At 37.4% G+C, this 19,032-nt stretch overlaps 1 protein-coding gene across 5 annotated transcripts; it reads right to left on the bottom strand.

The window, feature by feature from the left end:
- Window positions 1-1,485: 1,485 nt before the first annotated feature.
- Window positions 1,486-18,996, bottom strand: LOC128228405 (zinc finger MYND domain-containing protein 15-like). Of its 5 annotated transcripts, none has more exons than XM_052939707.1 (10): window positions 18,949-18,996; window positions 18,649-18,729; window positions 14,749-14,846; window positions 9,803-9,969; window positions 9,393-9,512; window positions 7,971-8,174; window positions 5,058-5,149; window positions 4,505-4,676; window positions 3,401-3,459; window positions 1,486-2,226 (listed from the first exon to the last, which is right to left on the bottom strand). In XM_052939707.1, exons 3-10 carry the CDS (start codon window positions 14,817-14,819, stop codon window positions 2,023-2,025), a joined length of 1,089 nt encoding a protein of 362 aa, XP_052795667.1. In that variant the 5' UTR covers window positions 14,820-14,846; window positions 18,649-18,729; window positions 18,949-18,996; the 3' UTR covers window positions 1,486-2,022. The 5 variants fall into 5 exon arrangements, with proteins under 5 accessions (XP_052795667.1, XP_052795666.1, XP_052795668.1 ...); XM_052939706.1 differs by having other exon boundaries at window positions 18,907-18,986; XM_052939708.1 differs by lacking the exon at window positions 18,649-18,729 and having other exon boundaries at window positions 18,949-18,986.
- Between the last annotated feature and the right edge of the window lie 36 nt (window positions 18,997-19,032).

Here is a 19,032-nt window from a genome sequence, read left to right as displayed (position 1 = left end):
AATATGAACTCTTATTCAACTTTACTAAAAATTGTCGTCATTAACCGTTTTGATGCGTGTAAAACTTCCAAAACGTCATACAAAACGAATAAGCCTAATTTTTAAAACAGAAAATTAAAAAAAGTTATTCTCTCTGATTTTGTATTGATTGGTCGACGGTCATACGAGTTCGTTATTTTAGAAATTTACTTTCTTTGAAAACGATTTATATACACGCTGTGGTAGTAAATTAGCATATGAGAATTTACGGGCATCTTGTGAATAATAGTTTAAATTATGCATTTGATAACAAATTTAAGTGCCTTAACACGACATTAATTGACTATTTTAAATTTAAGTGGTATCAAATGGAAGTACAAAGCTTAATTCACATGATTTTACTAACAAATATAAGTCGCAATAACGATATTAACACAATTTAAATTTAACTGATATAAAATGAAAGTTCAAAGCGTAATTCACACGATTTAAAACAAACATAAATGAATAAAAGTAGGCCGAAAAGGATCAGGCCGAAATAGTATCTCAGCCAAATCGACCCGACACCAATAATTTTATCGGTGATAATGCAAGGTACCAGTCTAAATACTTTACGCATGCCGGAGACGACCGAGTAACTACGATCTAGAAAATTGATTAAACCGTCATAGTTCGGCTATGTCCGTGTTTATTCCGAATGTTAACAATTGTATATATTGTCACATGACTTTATTGAGCCAATTGGGTATCGATATTTTTCACGTGGGTCAAAAACTAGGTGAATGGGTCCAAGCTGGAACACACTAGAAGCATTATGTTTGGTCTAATATTCATGAAACTTAATCAGAATGTTTCATGAACATCCATAGATATTCAATAAAACCCATTCAGCCGCGTCCTTGATGGCTTATATGTTCTATAAATGGTAATAGCGTGATTGTTGTGTATGAGCGTGTTTTGTGAGAAAATATGTTGTAGAGGATCTATACTGTAAAATATTGTTAGCAATGTTTTATATATCACCGTATTGTTCATATGTTTGTATGTTCTAGGGTTTAATTTTGACACTAGATTTAGGTAAAGCCAGATTTAATTAATTCATGCTTTATATTCATATATGTTTAATGTATGTTTAAAGGATAATAATTGTCATATTCTTATATTGGTATTATTTCCCATTTCAGAATTCGTGGTATCTATCTGTCATACTTCAAACTTTATAAAAGAATCAACTGTGTTTATTTGATTGAGCATCAACACTGACATCTTTATAATTAGTGGACGAGTAAATATTACTGGTTACTATTATCTGCAGACCAGGCGGCAATGTAACCCGGGTCATTACACTATTATATGCCAATAAACCAAGGCTACCGTCTTCGCCATATGGGCTAAAAACCGAGATCTTGTACGCGACAAAACAACACGCATAGCCGTCCCACTAACTTTAGTTTGGCGGTCGTTGGAGACAAAATCAAGACACAAAAATGATTTTTATACATAGGCAATCATATCTTCAAAGACAAATTATAATGCTTCAAAGAACACAAGACAAATCATTTGTTAATTCAGTACAATCGATCGGCCATTTAAAACACTCTTTACAATAAAAGGCGTTCATTCTAAGACCTAATCAGCGTCGTCAACTACGCCATAAGATATTGCACCTAGCTACCAGATTGATTATTTCAAATCAAGCAATGCAATTATATCACAGTCATTTACATCTTGTAATGAACTGAAAGGCCTATACACACTTCTACTAATAGAAGACATTCCCCTGTAAGCATTCTAAAAGTTCAGCAAGCACATCGTTAGATATTTGACCTTGTAAAAAGACTAATTATATCATATGAAGCAATACATATAATTAAGGCTTTGTCACGCACAGACACGCCTTAAACATGAGATCCAATCAGCTGATGACGAGATGGAAGAGGATGGCGTTCCTGTACGTAGGAAGCAGGGTTTCCACCAGGTTGATCTGCAGTGCTCTCCGGAAGTGCTTCACACGGGGCTTGGACAGGGGACAAGCAACATCCATCAGCTGAAGATGAGATGGAAGAGGATGGCATTCCTGTACCAGGGAAGCAGAGTTTCCTCCTGATTGATCCGCAGTGGGCTCCGGAAGTGGTTCAGCATTGGCTCGGACATGGAGCAACCAATGTCCATTTCCGCTAGGGCGCGCCGCCCCTCCTCGTATGTCCGGTGGCCGTACTCCGTGAAGAACGTTGGAACCTTCTCAGCCTGCGGTGACCAGTAAATAAATGAATAAAGTTAAAAGTGTTTTCCCTATTTGCATTCAAGTAACGAACATTCTCCTTCAATTCACTCTCCAATTTTGTAATCATTACAACCTGCAAAAATACAAACGTGGTGGAAATTATTCGGATTTGTTTTTGTCAACAATATGTAGTCTGTGGTGCAGCTCCCAAATAACAGGATGTTCAAATGGGTCGTATCCATGGTGTTTCAATTTACAATGTATGTACGTTTTACTTTCTTGACTACATTAGTTGTATTGTAAATGTAGTCACTATGCACAATCAGACTGAGGTTATTTCAGAATCCTCGGTTTGATTAAGATGGTGGATGTTTCTGGGTGAAGGCATAGTTTCACGAATAGTCAACTTGTATTACTTGGTTGGGGAAATATCACTGTAAGTTTAACTGTGACATAATATCCCTCGGGTCACAATCCACAATTTCCGTAAAATTCAAATAGGCAACTGAAATTGATCATTGTGGAAAGTTGTATTTAAATCTTTCAGTTTTGATAAATGATGTTGCCTATGCCAATAAACAAAAAATCTACCTAAATATTCAGCTAGGGAGAAGTTTGCGGGGTTTAAATGTTGATATCGACACCGGGGAGGTGTTAATATGTTTAGCAGCTTGTTGATACATCCAATGTCTATATCAAATAACAAAATCTCAACCTTTTACTAGATCTACATGCATCCTGGCAACGTTATAATATTGAATGCGTTTTTATATCACTCCGTTTTGACTAGGCAACTACTGTTTTACATTAAACGTATTCGTTATACATACTATAAAAATGTAAACATATTTCAACTTCAATAAAAATCAACGAAATAGGATGAAAAGGATAACGATCCTTGTTTTAAGTTACGATACAATGACGGCAATGCCACCAATGTTAATATAAGAAAAACTTTTTTTTGTATCTTGATGTTTCTTTTTCCTTTAAAACGATAAGTTTATACAATTGTTTGTTCATAAAGGTTGTTTTTATCAAACATATGTTATGGTTATATTTTACAATAATAATGTTGGCTGGTCCATTTTGATCACGTGACTCTCCATGGTTCAACATCGAAACCTATTCCAAACTGACGTCGCGTTTCGAAGGCATTTTATAAATGAACAACAACTCGTACAAATAACGTCAACTTACTTTCAATTTTTCTAGCGTCTTTTTCCATGTTTTGAAAACATACACTCCCACATGGTAGGCTAAGCAAAGAAAAAAAAAGAAAAATATTAATAAAATGAAAATGTAGTACGCTGAACAATATTTCAGTAAACCAGAACTGTTTTCATTTGAAAACTGATGTTTCTCCTCTAATAGCAAAGCATTACAAACAAGAAATGTGTCTTCATGACAAAGATGCCCCCATTTCCCGCCTTTTCACAAAAACAAGGCCCATCATTCCGTCCACGGTCGATGCAAGTGCAAACTAAAATTACCTGTTGCACAACGGAACGGTCGGGGAATAAAAGGCAATACCAAACTTCCCACATCGAATAATTCATACTTGCCATATTGCATTACTATAGATACAGGTGCAGAAGTTCACATGTTGGATAATCTTCCTCTCGAAATTCATGACGCTGGCTAAATTACATATTATGAGACAGGGTAGACACAAGATTCCATGTTTTATGCAATTTTTAATTAATTCAGTGGCTATAACTCTTCCCTCGCCGAGTACAGCCATACACAGGATCCTTGGCATGTTGACCAACATTCCTGTAAACGTTCATGGTTACAGGCTCTCATACAAGTTTAGGTAATTGCAAAAATCAACATTGAATGCTCAATATTCCAAACAATCATAGAGTTTAGGGCCATAACTATGCATTTATTAGTCGTAGCAACACACAAAACACAGGTGTACAACTTCACAGGCTTCCCTTTAATTTTCATCACGTTGGCTTATGTACCTATGGCAAGGGCCATAACTCTTCACATACTTGGTCAAGCCACACACTACTTAACATTCATGTTAAGTTTTATTTCTCTAAAAAATATACTTTCGGTGATACGCACAACTCAAAATTTTGTGAATGAAAGACAGATTGGCAACTTTGACAAAATCAACATGTATCCATTCTGTCGAAGGGGAGAAATAATTTACACTATATTAACCTGATAGACATGTGTGAATCAATCAAAAACAGGGAAATGAATACAAGACGGGAAATGTGCAACGTTTCTTTCCACTTATACGCTACAACAACTATCAATCTCAATGTGTTTTTTTCCTTTCATGCATACCCAATGCAAGGCAGGGTTTCCTGTGAGGCGGGGCCACTTTATGGTAAAGACCCCTAACCACCCTGACCTCGAGGCCACCCTCCGAAAACGTCCGTCCATCCTCTGACTTGGAAATACCGGGGCCGTACATGTGAATGCTGATGCGGTAGGTTGGCAGCAAGTAACTGACCTCCTGTATGAAGTGGCAAAAGGGAGAGAATGGTGTTGCTATATCGTACATTTGGTGTATAGCTAGACAAAAAGTATCAATAATAATAATAATAAGAAGAAGAAGAAGAAGAAGAAGAAGAAGAAGAAGAAGAAGAAGAAGAAGAAGAAGAAGAAGAAGAAGAAGAATATTTGTTTTTTTTGCAATCATGGAACAATTCTGATTCTAATCATTATCCTATGATGTCGATTAATGACGTTGTTTTATTGGATAAACATTCACTATACTAGATGTTGTAAAAAGAAAATAACACACACAATACCCTTGAGGGAGTAAATCAATTAATCCTCATCCATCACCAAATGTCATTCCTACAAAGTACATTAGTTTTTTTAGAGACAGTACCTTGAACAGAGGTATGAGTTCCGTTTCCAAGGAGACACCAATCACGTCAATGTAAAGATAATTATCTAGCAGAGACTCCTTCCACAGGGGATCTGTAAAAATATTACTGTCATATGGAATAAAACAAAGAATGGTTGCTGTAACTGTACTTTTCTGGAAATGTCCTTTAGCAGGAATGTCTGCAGAGATACAATCATGCACTGTGTATACCAAACAGAGAAATAATTTGTAATACGAGATGTTGAATTGAATACTATACTTTAATTAATAAAAGTGGGCATAAATATTTTATCTTGATATCCAGAAGTTACTTTTTGCAATGTTGTAACTCCTTACTCACTAACAAACTTGCATAACATAATGTGTAAAGATGCATCTAGAGTAATAATGCAAGGTCTGGATACAAGGTTGAGAATACATAATTAGAACCATGAAGGTCGTATTTCTCTCATTGGGAGAACATTCTGAAGAAATCTAAAATATTGATAGAAAATGGTCAATGTTTACAAATAGTTGAATTAGTTAAGACATATTACACTTAAATTCGATATCAATCTATTCTTCTTAAATACCAACATTATTCACCATTAGGGTTAATTTTTACTTATATTTCAATTTAGATTAAAATAGTCAATAGTTAAAAATCAATATCCAAAGCAGAAGACGTGGCTTCACTAACGGGGTACACTCAAAAGCCCCCCCTATCAAAAGCCCCCCGTTCAAAAGCCCCCCCTATCAAAAGCCCCCCGTTCAAAAGCCCCCCCTCAAAATGGGCAAGTGGTTCAAAAGCCCCCCCACTAAAAAAATAAATACATATATATATATTTTTATAACATTTTTTTTAAATATTATGATGAAATTTAATATAACCATTAATATATATATACAGTTCATTTACAATTCAATAATTATAGCCCTTGAATGCATTATCGACATAACTCAATGTGAACTTCATACTCATCTTATTTTGTTGATGTTTGACAAATCTACATATCCTTATGTTAATCTTAGTCAGCTGGCTATTATCTGCAGATCTTTATTTTCCACCAGAATATATAGAATATATATAGGGAAAAACAGTATAGATACATAAAGGTACTTATAAATGTTAATAATCAAATTAAAGATATTTATTCATTTAATTGTCTTACACTGTTATCCTTTCAATTCCTTATCCTTGTATGAGTCCTTGTATGAGTCCTTGTCCGAGTTGAGTTGAGCCAGATCAAACACACCGTTCACTTGCTGATTACCAAGTCAATATGCTAATATTCTATCAATATGCTAATATTCTATCCAAATGAAACTCCAAGCTACTTGGTGTTTCGTCAGGAATAAGATTTCCAACAAAAAATTGACCCGAAAGCACTAAAGCACTCAAGTAGCCTAATTTATCGAATTAGTGCAGGAAATTAACGTAAAATAGGGTTAAAATGTCTGATCTGGATCTACTCAATAAAATATGACAACATTCTTCAATTGGTTTAAACTTATGGAACAAAATTATATTGAGGGGGGGCTTTTGAACGGGGGGGCTTTTGATAGGGGGGGCTTTTGAACGGGGGGGCTTTTGATAGGGGGGGCTTTTGAACGGGGGGCTTTTGATAGACACTCTCACTAACAGCTGTATTCAAGATGCCACACCAATGTCATAAATAAGGAATACAGGAAATATCTGCGCTGTGGAAAATAATATTACCCAAGGGACTGTTTAAAATATTTTTAATCACCACAGATGGAGATGTTCAGTGAAATTGTATTCAACATTATTTACTATAAGGATAGATATCATCAAAGGGAACTTCAATAGAACATTATTGGTGTGAGCATCATACAATGTACATCACTTAAATGGGGCTTAGTCCACTGTTGAATTTGTTTCCATAGGCATGTCTATTCATGTTTATGAACTTCCTACCATGATTGATGCAATTGTCCAAGCAAAAAACATTTTTACAACTGTATAAAAGTTTGAAGTTAAAACCTATCAATTCTAATTTTGGGATTTATCCTGAACTGAAGATTCCCTGAGTACTGTGAAATCATTAATGTTCGTGGGCATGAAATTTCGTGGTTTGCCGAAAAAAAACAATTTCGTGGGTACTTGAATTCGTGGATTTTCATTTTTGAAAAAAAAAATCGAAGATGCGATCATCCTAGATCGTCTGCATAATATCTACGTGCTGTCCCGTAATTTCCGTCTTCTACGTCACTCGGTTTATGACACTCGCTTATAAGTTATGACATGCCAATTAGTGCATATACCCATGTCACTTATCGATTTAATTGGGAATAAACGTAATAAAAGAAGATGTACCCTGATCATAAATACAGATAGGGGAAGCCATTGAATGCCAATTAAGAATTTTGCAAACTGTGAAAACACCGAAAAGGTGCGTATATTGTCACGTTCGGTGCTTAGTAACCTTCAATATACTAGTAATCGATTAATTATTTTATAATAAAAAAAATCGAGTATGGACACTGATCACGCACATCTTGTAAACTTGGAGATTTTCATTAACAGCACACGTTTAAACACGTGCTTATAACTGTCATTTGCTGCATAAAACACATTTAATTGATTTGGTTCATTATTTGTTAAAGGCAGTTATAATATATTAACAGAATAATCATAATGATCGTAAGTTATACAGTGAGACAGGTTTTAACACTGTATACTGCGACCTCTGTAAAGAATATACTAGAGTATGTACGTAACAAGGCAATTGAAAAAGTGAATAAAGGGTTTATATTTCGTGGGATCTTGAATTCGTGGATCACCTAACCCACGAAAACCACGAACATTAATGCCCCACGAACATTAATGATTTCACAGTATTTAAAACAAAATGAAACGTGCAGTACAGTATTCTTAGGATAAGGAACTCGGCCTTACATATCTATACTCACAGTGTGTGGGAAGGCTGTTTGTGATGACGTAGTAAAGTGTGAGAGGCCAGTGCAGGATGGCTGCCACTGGGGAGTCGAGACTAAACCCTCGCAGCCGGTAGTATCCTGCCCAGTCTGTCAACTTCCCCGGAGATGGAGATGGGGGGTTCTCAAGGGTCACAGACTCCACTGGCAACACTATACAGTCTTCATCAGGTTGGGATTCTAAAGATAAAGGTTTTTTGTACAGAATAAATTGAGATAAACGAAGTCAGACAAGAGTCCAATACTTTCTTTTACATAAACAGGCAAACCTGAGCAGTAAATAATAATTTAAGTATATAATTTAAATCTGTTAACAATAAGTAAAACAAGAGTGTGCCTCATATATTACTAAAGAAATACTAGTGCCCAATAGAAAAAAGAGCTGTCACAGAGCAACAAATCGAAAAAGCAAAAACACAAAGGAATGAGAAAGTAACAAAAAAGCACTATACCGGGATAGCTTATTATGACAAAATTAATGTCCCTGATTGGGCCTCATTGGATGGATAGCCATTAGTATCTAACATATATGTTGAATAAAATGTTTGATTAAAAACCCATTTATCTTAACAAGCGCATTCAATAGGTCTTCTTAAAATCTGAAATTCAAGATTTCAGGTAAAACACCATAGAATTATAGATACAAAGGGAATAGGTTTCGTTGAATATTGACCACAAAATATTACCTTAAACCAAGAGACAAAAAATGAATGGGTCATCGGCTGGTTTTGTCTACCATGTTTTAGGTTCCTGTCAGTATGCCCAAATATTCTTAATTTATTGATTTGAAACCATTTTCAGTTCAAGTTCACCACAATACTTTTTCCTAGATCATTCCCTACATGTACTTATCGGTCACATTGACAGATTAAGGAAGTCAAACTTTCAAGTTTTTTTCATTTACGTTAGGCCATTCTGATGACTGTTCAACTGCCAAAATGACTTCGATTGCATGAAACTATGTTCCGTTTACAATGAAACTATAAATCCATATACATTCACATTCATAATTGATTGAAATTAAAATATTGTTTCAAAATTAGCAGCGTTTCCCCATTAGTGCAGCACTCCACCTTTTAAAAAAATGACATATTTGGCAAATTTGCTACACTTTTAAGGTCCATGCATTACACCTAACTATCTAGGCCCCTACCCACCTTTCCTCTCTGAGGTCTTTGGCCTGTCCCTCAATTCAACTGTTTAGGCCCCTGTCAATCCTGCCTTTCTCAGGTCTTAGGCTTGTTCCCCTACTAACTATTTTGGCCCCTAATTTCCTTGTCTACCAGAGGTCACCGACCTGTCCACCAGCATTATACCTAACAACACATATGTGTATGCCCCTTTTACCTATCCAGCCTGTCCTCTTGTATTGCTCCAAACTACTTTGGCTCCTATTACCTTGCCTCTCTGAGGTCTGCTGCTGCATCACACCCATCTCCTCAACTTTCCAGGCCCCTTGCTGATATACACCTTGTGCACGCAAAAATTGCTCAACATTAAAATCTGGGTCACTAGTCTCTGAAAGAGAACAGAGTTGAAACTATCATCTAAATGGGTCACTAGTCTCTGAAAGAGAACAGAGTTGAAACCATGATCTAAATGGGTCACTAGTCTCTGAAAGAGAACAGAGTTGAAACTATCATCTAAATAAAGAACAAGTTAACACAAGCTGGCTTTATACATTTGCTTTCAAATTGTGTATTGTATTGGATTATATCAATTAATACATCCACCTACACTTCCCATACATACAGTTAAAAAAGTGTGTATATTAACTAAAATAACTCAATGATTCTCCCAAAACTTACCATTCATGAATGTAAAGGGAAGCTTAGCCATATCAGCCCCAAAGTCCATATAGATTTTGAATCGCTCACACCAGATCCTGTGGCTGTAGTTAATGAGGGCACCTGTCTGATTCCAGTCTGTCATCCTGCAACTCTCACTGCAGTACCAAACTGCCTCACATGACCTGCTACAAAGCAAAACACAGCACAATTCAACCTCACATGACCTGCTACAAAGCACGCCAAAGTACCACTCAACCTCACATGACCTGCTACAAAGCACGACACAGTACCACTCAACCCCACATGACCTGCTACAAAGCACTACACAGTACCACTCAACCTCACATGACCTGCTACAAAGCACTACACAGTACCACTCAACCCCACATGACCTGCTACAAAGCAAAACACAGCACAATTCAACCTCACATGACCTGCTACAAAGCACGACAAAGTACCACTCAACCTCACATGACCTGCTACAAAGCACGACACAGTACCACTCAACCTCACATGACCTGCTACAAAGCACGACACAGTACCACTCAACCTCTTATGACATGCTACATAGCACGACACAGTACCACTCAACCTCACATGACCTGCTACAAAGCACGACTCAGTACCACTCAACCTCACATGACCTGCTACAAAGCACGATACAGTACCACTCAACCTCACATGACCTGTTACAAAGCACGACACAGTACCACTCAACCTCACATGACCTGCTACAAAGCACGACACAGTACCACTCAACCTCATATGACCTGCTACAAAGCACGACACAGTACCACTCAACCTCACATGACCTGCTACAAGGCAAGACACAGTATCACTCAACCTTAGATGACCTGCTACAAAGCAAGACACAGTACCACTCAACCTCACATGACCTGCTACAAAGCAAGACACAGTATCACTCAACCTTAGATGACCTGCTACAAAGCAAGACACAGTATCACTCAACCTCACATGACCTGCTACAAAGCATGACACGGTACCACTCAACCCAACATGACCTGCTACAAAGCACTACACAGTACCACTCAACCCTACATGACCTGCTACAAAGCACGACACAGCACCACTCAACCTCACATGACCAGCTACAAAGCACGACACAGCACCACTCAACCTCACATGACCTGCTACAAAGCACGACACACTAACACTCAACCTCACATGACCTGCTACAAAGAACGACACAGTACCACTCAACCTCACATGGCCTGCTACAAAGCACGACACAGCACCACTCAACCTCACATGACCAGCTACAAAGCACAACACAGCACCACTCAACCTCACATGACCTGTTACAAAGCACGACACAGTACCACTCAACCTCACATGACCTGTTACAAAGCACGACACGGTACCACTCAACCCCACATGACCGGCTACAAAGCACTACACAGTACCACTCAACCCTACATGACCTGCTACAAAGCACGAAACAGCACCACTCAACCTCACATGACCTGCTACAAAGCACGACACAGTACCACTCAACCTCACATGACCTGCTACAAAGCACGACACAGTACCACTCAACCTCACATGACCTGCTACAAAGCACGACACAGTACCACTCAACCTCACATGGCCTGCTACAAAGCACGACACAGCACCACTCAACCTCACATGACCTGTTACAAAGCACGACACAGTACCACTCAACCTCACATGACCTGCTACAAAGCACGACACAGCACCACTCAACCTCACATGACCAGCTACAAAGCACGACACAGTACCACTCAACCTCACATGACCTGCTACAAAGCACGACAAAGTACCACTCAACCTCACATGACCTGCTACAAAGAACAACACAGTACCACTCAACCTCACATGACCTGCTACAAAGCAAGACACAGTACCTCTCAACCTCTCATGACCTTCTACAAAGCATGACACGTCAGTACCACTCAACCTCACATGACCTGCTACAAAGCACGACACGGTACCACTCAACCCCACATGACCTGCTACAAAGCACTACACAGTACCACTCAACCCAACATGACCTGGTACAAAGCACGACACAGCACCACTCAACCTCACATGACCAGCTACAAAGCACGACACAGCACCACTCAACCTCACATGACCTGCTACAAAGCAAGACACAGTACCACTCAACCTCACATGACCTACTACAAAGCACGACACGGTACCACTCAACCTCACATGACCTGCTACAAAGCAAGACACAGTACCACTCAACCTCACATGACCTGTTACAAAGCACCACACGGTACCACTCAACCTCACATGACCTGCTACAAAGCAAGACACAGTACCACTCAACCTTAGATGACCTGCTACAAAGCAAGACACAGTACCACCCAACCTCACATGACCTGCTACAAAGCAAGACACAGTACCACTCAACCTCACATGACCTGTTACAAAGCACGACACAGCACCACTCAACCTCACATAACCTGTTACAAAGCACGACACAGTACAACTCAACTTCACATGACCTGTTACAAAGCACGACACAGTACCACTCAACCTCACATGACCTGTTACAAAGCACGACACAGTACCACTCAACCTCACATGACCTTCTACAAAGCACAACACAGTACCACTCAACCTCGCATGACCTGCTACAAAGCACTACACAGCACCACTCAACCTCACATGACCTGCTACAAAGCAAGACACAGTACCACTCAACCTTAGATGACCTGCTACAAAGCAAGACACAGTACCACTCAACCTCACATGACCTGCTACAAAGCAAGACACAGTACCACTCAACCTCACATGACCTGTTACAAAGCACGACACAGCACCACTCAACCTCACATGACCTGTTACAAAGCACTACACAGTACCACTCAACCTCACATGACCTGTTACAAAGCACCACACGGTACCACTCAACCTCACATGACCTGCTACAAAGCAAGACACAGTACCACTCAACCTTTGATGACCTGCTACAAAGCACGACACAGTACCACCCAACCTCACATGACCTGCTACAAAGCAAGACACAGTACCACTCAACCTCACATGACCTGTTACAAAGCACGACACAGCACCACTCAACCTCACATAACCTGTTACAAAGCACGACACAGTACCACTCAACCTCACATGACCTGCTACAAAGCACGACACAGTACCACTCAACCTCACATGACCTGTTACAAAGCACGACACAGTACAACTCAACCTCACATGACCTGTTACAAAGCACGACACAGTACCACTCAACCTCACATGACCTGTTACAAAGCACGACACAGTACCACTCAACCTCACATGACCTGCTACAAAGCACAACACAGTACCACTCAACCTCGCATGACCTGCTACAAAGCACTACACAGCACCAATCAACCTCACATGACCTGCTACAAAGCAAGACACAGTACCACTCAACCTTAGATGACCTGCTACAAAGCAAGACACAGTACCACTCAACCTCACATGACCTGCTACAAAGCAAGACACAGTACCACTCAACCTCACATGACCTGTTACAAAGCACGACACAGCACCACTCAACCTCACATGACCTGTTACAAAGCACGACACAGTACCACTCAACCTCACATGACCTGCTACAAAGCACGACACAGTACCACTCAACCTCACATGACCTGTTACAAAGCACGACACAGTACAACTCAACTTCACATGACCTGTTACAAAGCACGACACAGTACCACTCAACCTCACATGACCTGCTACAAAGCACAACACAGTACCACTCAACATCACATGACCTGCTACAAAGCACAACACAGTACCACTCAACCTCACATGACCTGCTACAAAGCACAACACAGTACCTCTCAACCTCACATGACCTGCTACAAAAAATACAACACTGCCTCAAATGACCCCTTACACACAAAAAACCCAACTTCATTCTTGATCAAATGAAGGTTAATATGCCAGTTCATTTGTGATAGTAGGCTTTAACCAGTGCTGTCCCTAACACATGTACCAATATAAGCCTTGTGTTAACAAGGTTAAAACAAATTATATTTAATTAAATTCTTATTTGAGGACTACATTTCAAACTTTCATGGCAATCATTCTGAAGAGTTATTGGACTTCAATTGTGCTAATATAATGTATTACTGTCAGTATTCAATATTTCATGTGATTATGAATTTAACTGAGAACATGAAACATACCAGGATTAGTAAAGTTATTTTGTGAACTTTTGGAACTTGGACATGATTCTTTATTGAAGATATTTAAATTTTAGCATTACTTATTTGAAATTATTGTTGTATAACTGTTAGTAAATAAATTCTGTTGCTTTATAAAGTGTTGTTTTTTTCTTTCTCTGTTGTATTTGATGTTCATCACAACAGAAATTACCTAACTAAGGTCATCAATGCTATTAACAGCATTTCCCATGACAAGGAGGGCATATTACTGCCAACACCGCACCTTATGTCAAACAGACTGCATACATTCATAAATATTTAACTAGTGTTTCAGGAGCACTGTGAAAAGCTTAAAGCAAGTTGTTACTGCAAGACAATTTTCTGTGGCTCAGTTTTAATCAAACAGATAGATAGGTTAAAGACATGTACGTTCTAAAGCGTATATAACGATTTTTAAGCTATTTGATTCGTTAAATACTGCTTTTGAAGGGACTCACTTACAGATCATGTTGGAAAATATCTTTTATCTTGTTTCAATTTACCTTACTATTAGGAACAAGCAGCAAACAGCAACTGCCAAACACTCATTTGAACATAATTTTGTGAATTGAAGCCTAAAAAAAATCAATTTTAAATAGTATTACTTAAGCTTTTCTGCAGATCAGAGCATTTCTGTTCTATTTTCTTAATAATTATTAGCAAAAGAGCACTAATTTGAAGTTTGATGATGTTTGATCCTTGAAAGAAGCTCTATGTTCACACACAAAACATGAATTAGGCTCTTTAATAAATTCATCAACATGGTAAAGGTACCATTTAATCATGCCTGTCCCAGACTTGCCGCACAAACTGCATCTGGACAACCTTGTTGAGTCACACGCCATTATTGTGTTGGCCAGTATGTGTGGTTTCTGAAAACAAAGTAATGAGAATAAATCTTCATATAGGTAAAAAAATGACATATTTTTGTCAGAGGTTTACACTCTAGTTCTGCTTAAGACTCGGTGATTTGAGGGGAAATTTTCCATCCTGCACCTTCCAAATTGGGAAAATTACCTGACTGCTGAGAAATACAAAGCCATGCAAAAAATAGCTGATACAGATAAAGCGCGGCCATTTATCCAGTGAGTTTTATGAAATCAGAAGCTATTCAAATCTAAAATTGATAGGAAACACTTTACTGACCCTTTGAATAAATGTTTCTTCAGGAAAAAACGACACTTAAATTTAAATCAAAGACTAATATTAGGCATAAAAAGATGGGCAGTTGCTAGTCATTGCCTTCCTGTTAAAATATTTGCCTACACAAATTGTCGATGTAAATAATGAAAACATGGTTATTTAAAAAACATTATAAAAAACTGTATTATTGGCTGGTGTGTATATGATTTTTTTTTGTGGAAATGAAAAGGAATTTAAGCTAATCATATATACTATAGGTATAGTATTTGATTTTTAGCATTGGACTTTTAGAGTTTATAGTTGTGGCGTTATACAGTCAACATAAACCTATATATTATCCAAATAAGAAAAACATTTCCCTGATTGCCTATTTTCGTGGCCAAGGACATATTTTCCTGATTGCCTATTTTTGTGGCCAAGGACATATTTCCCTGATTGCCTATTTTGTGGCCAAGGACATATTTCCCTGATTGCCTATTTTCGTGGCCAGGGACATATTTCCCTGATTGCCTATTTTCGTGGCCAGGGACATATTTCCCTGATTGCCTATTTTCATGGCCAGGGACATATTTCCCTGATTGCCTATTTTCGTGGCCAGGGACATATTTCCCTGATTGCCTATTTTCGTGGCCAGGGACATATTTCCCTGATTGCCTATTTTCATGGCCAGGGACATATTTCCCTGATTGCCTATTTTCGTGGCCAAGGACATATTTCCCTGATTGCCTATTTTCGTGGCCAAGGACATAATGCAGTAATTAAGAATTGCTTAAATACATTAAATTTAAGATAAGACAGCGGATGGGAAATTGTCAGAGGTCAATGCACCGAACACCTGTACTGGTTGAGAAGTAGTTTCCAACAATTTTAAAGGTTTTTATTGAATTATTTTTGTGTTTTTATATCCATACTAAATGATGTGATTATTTTTTTACACATGTGACATTATACACAGTATATATAATAGGGGCGCCAAGGGGGTACTAACACCATTCTGATTTGCTGGTGATGAGAAGCAGTTTCCAACAAATTGGTTTTGTGGTGCTTATCAAAAAAAAAAATTATTTTATCTGTTTACTAATTAACTAAATAATAGTCTATAAAAAGAAAATATTGTTTAATTTTAAGCATATATATACAAAAAACAAATATTTGGAATCAATATTTCTTTAATGTCAAATTATTTCTTTATGATATTTTAATTCATTTCGGAGAAAAACTTGTGATTGTTTACATCTGAGTGAATGTGGACATAAAAATACATGTAGCATGACAATACTGTTGGCAAATATGTACACAATAATTATCGTTTGTGATAGTCATTTTAGGAAAACCTTGTAGTTATTATTAGTGTTACGGTCTGCTGTAGGCAGATGTGTGTTGATAGTATAACATTCCGTAATAGACAGAAGTATGTTCATAGTATGTATGTTTACTTGGTTGGTAATATGCAAATTAGCAAAGCACAGGGTTTTCACATTTTTCTGCAAGTAAAATACCAGACTTTTTCCAGACTTTTTCAAGTTTGTTTTTTTGCAAATTCCAGACTTTCTCTCAACCTTTTTCACAGTTATTACAACGAAACATTTCAGTCAAATAACTTATTTGCCATATTTAACATTTATTAACAACTTGTTAAAAAACATCAAATGTCATTTTCAAAGGGTGTTATTCTCAAAAACAAAACCTTTCACTTTCTGAACTTCTTAGACATTTATTGAACAACATGATGAACCTTTAGCATGCTGAATACGGTTGGCCTCTGTGAACAGTGTAGACACGGATCAGCTGGCATGATCAGGGTCTAGGCTATTTGTATTTGCTACTTAGAAACTTAAAGGCTTACCTACTATTTGTGCATAGAACAGTGTGGACCCTGATCAGTCAGCATGGTTTGGTGCTGGTTGATCTCCGTATACAATACCAATTTTCGTAATTGGTGGATAAATGCATGCTAAAGATAAATATAATCAAATATCACATTAAAAAAAGTTTTACTCTCTGAACAAAAACTTACTTTCTGAACATTTTTTAAAGCTGCACTCTTATAGATACTATTTTAACAACTTATTTCATTTCTTGTCTGAGATAGATCAACTTTTGACGTAAATATCTGCAAACCAACGATAAAAGATTGCCAACAAAAAATCAGATCGCTGATTTTCATATTTATGTTCGAAAATTTATGTATTATGGTTTATTAACGGTTAAATAAATATGTATAAAACACCAATTTTTGATCTTAAATATAAATATCTGGTATCTATCTTTCTGCCAGCAATCTTGAATAATTGGTTTTCATGGATTTTTGCCAATATATTGGCTTGTTCCAAGACAAAAGTAAAAAACTTGTCAATTTGTTCAAGCCATGAGAGGGAAGCTTTAAACATTTATTGAACAACTTGAACTCATAACATCCAGTGTCATTTTAAAAGAGTTTAACTCTCTTTAAAAAATCTACTTGCATCAGTGAGCATGCAATTCAGCTATATCTGAACATCAATATTCATCAATCCATGGGTGAAAATGCAAAATAAATGACTTTTTTGCACAAGTTTAAAACTATTATGATGTCTACTGGCCAAAGAACTGTGGTCTTCTCAATGTCTATAAATAGGAGCAAGGTCAGTCTAAAGGCATGATCATTCATAGATTCACACTTGAATATAGCAAATATTTGTCAGGCTGTGTAGCACTTCGCAGACTAGTAAGATCATTGCAATTAACATTCATGTATGTTATTGACAGCGTATCTCAAGTTTATTTTAATGAACTTAGGCCAATTTCACGTATTAAAATATCTTTCGATGAATGCAAGGATCGCTAATTATCCATGATCATTAGCATACTGAAGATTTAAAATATCGTTGTATATTGCACCCACGATTCTTACTGACAGCGTATATAAAGCGAATCCCGACAAACTGCGGCCAATTTCTCGTTTTAACTTAAAATAACTTTTAAATGCAGACGGCAGTGCAGACACAGCTACTATGACAAATAAACGCTTGCATGTGGTAACGGAAACCTTCTTAGTCTCGATCATTCAGACACTCTGATCAGAGTCAATTCAATACAGAACAGTGTCAGATGCAAGCGTCTAGATGATCAAGAGTACTTACTTTTACCTAGTTTCGTACCCAAAAAAGTTCGAACTTTAAATATTACTTTTCCTGGCTTTTTCGCGATTTTAACCTATAATTGCAAAATTCAAGGCATTTTCACGACTGGGAACAGACTTTTCGATATTCCCGACTTTTTCTCGTTTTCCCGGTAGTGTGGGAACCCTGAAAGCACAGGTTCTGTGTGGATTGAGAATTTACTGTTTATAAAGACCAGTGGACCTCTTCACAGTCAAGCGTGCTTTTCTCTGTAGGGATCTGTTTACCTTGTTGGTGTCACACATTACATCAGATATGCAAATTAGGTTTACATGCGCAATTCAGTGTGCGTGATGACACCCCACCTGTGAAATTGTGTACAAATGGAAAAATAAACATGAAACATAAAATATTAATAATGATTACTTACACGTCTCCTTGTGAACTTCAGCTTTAGATTGCTAAGTAGCCATACTGTAGAATTGAATTGCAGTACCTTCTTTCAGAAGGTCTAAAAAAAGTAAGTGAAAAGACTGCTTTACATTGGAAACTGATTCTCAACTAGTTTTTTTTTTTAAAAAGTGTTACATATTGAATATTTCCAAAAGCCATTTCTTATTATATTCATGCAGACAATTACAAAAAGTAAGATGGATTAGACTTTACACATGAAGAAATTTCTACTTACATGATTTGATTTAATCATACTGTAAAATACATAATTTTCTACCTGAAATACTAACAAAATTCCAATTGTTTACATTCAAAATATAACAATTTTGAAACAAAGGGGCGTTATAGTGAAAATTCCCAA

Source organism: Mya arenaria, chromosome 3 (assembly GCF_026914265.1).
Source record: "Mya arenaria isolate MELC-2E11 chromosome 3, ASM2691426v1".
Classification (NCBI taxonomy): domain Eukaryota; kingdom Metazoa; phylum Mollusca; class Bivalvia; order Myida; family Myidae; genus Mya; species Mya arenaria.
This window is presented reverse-complemented; position numbering and strand designations above follow the sequence as displayed.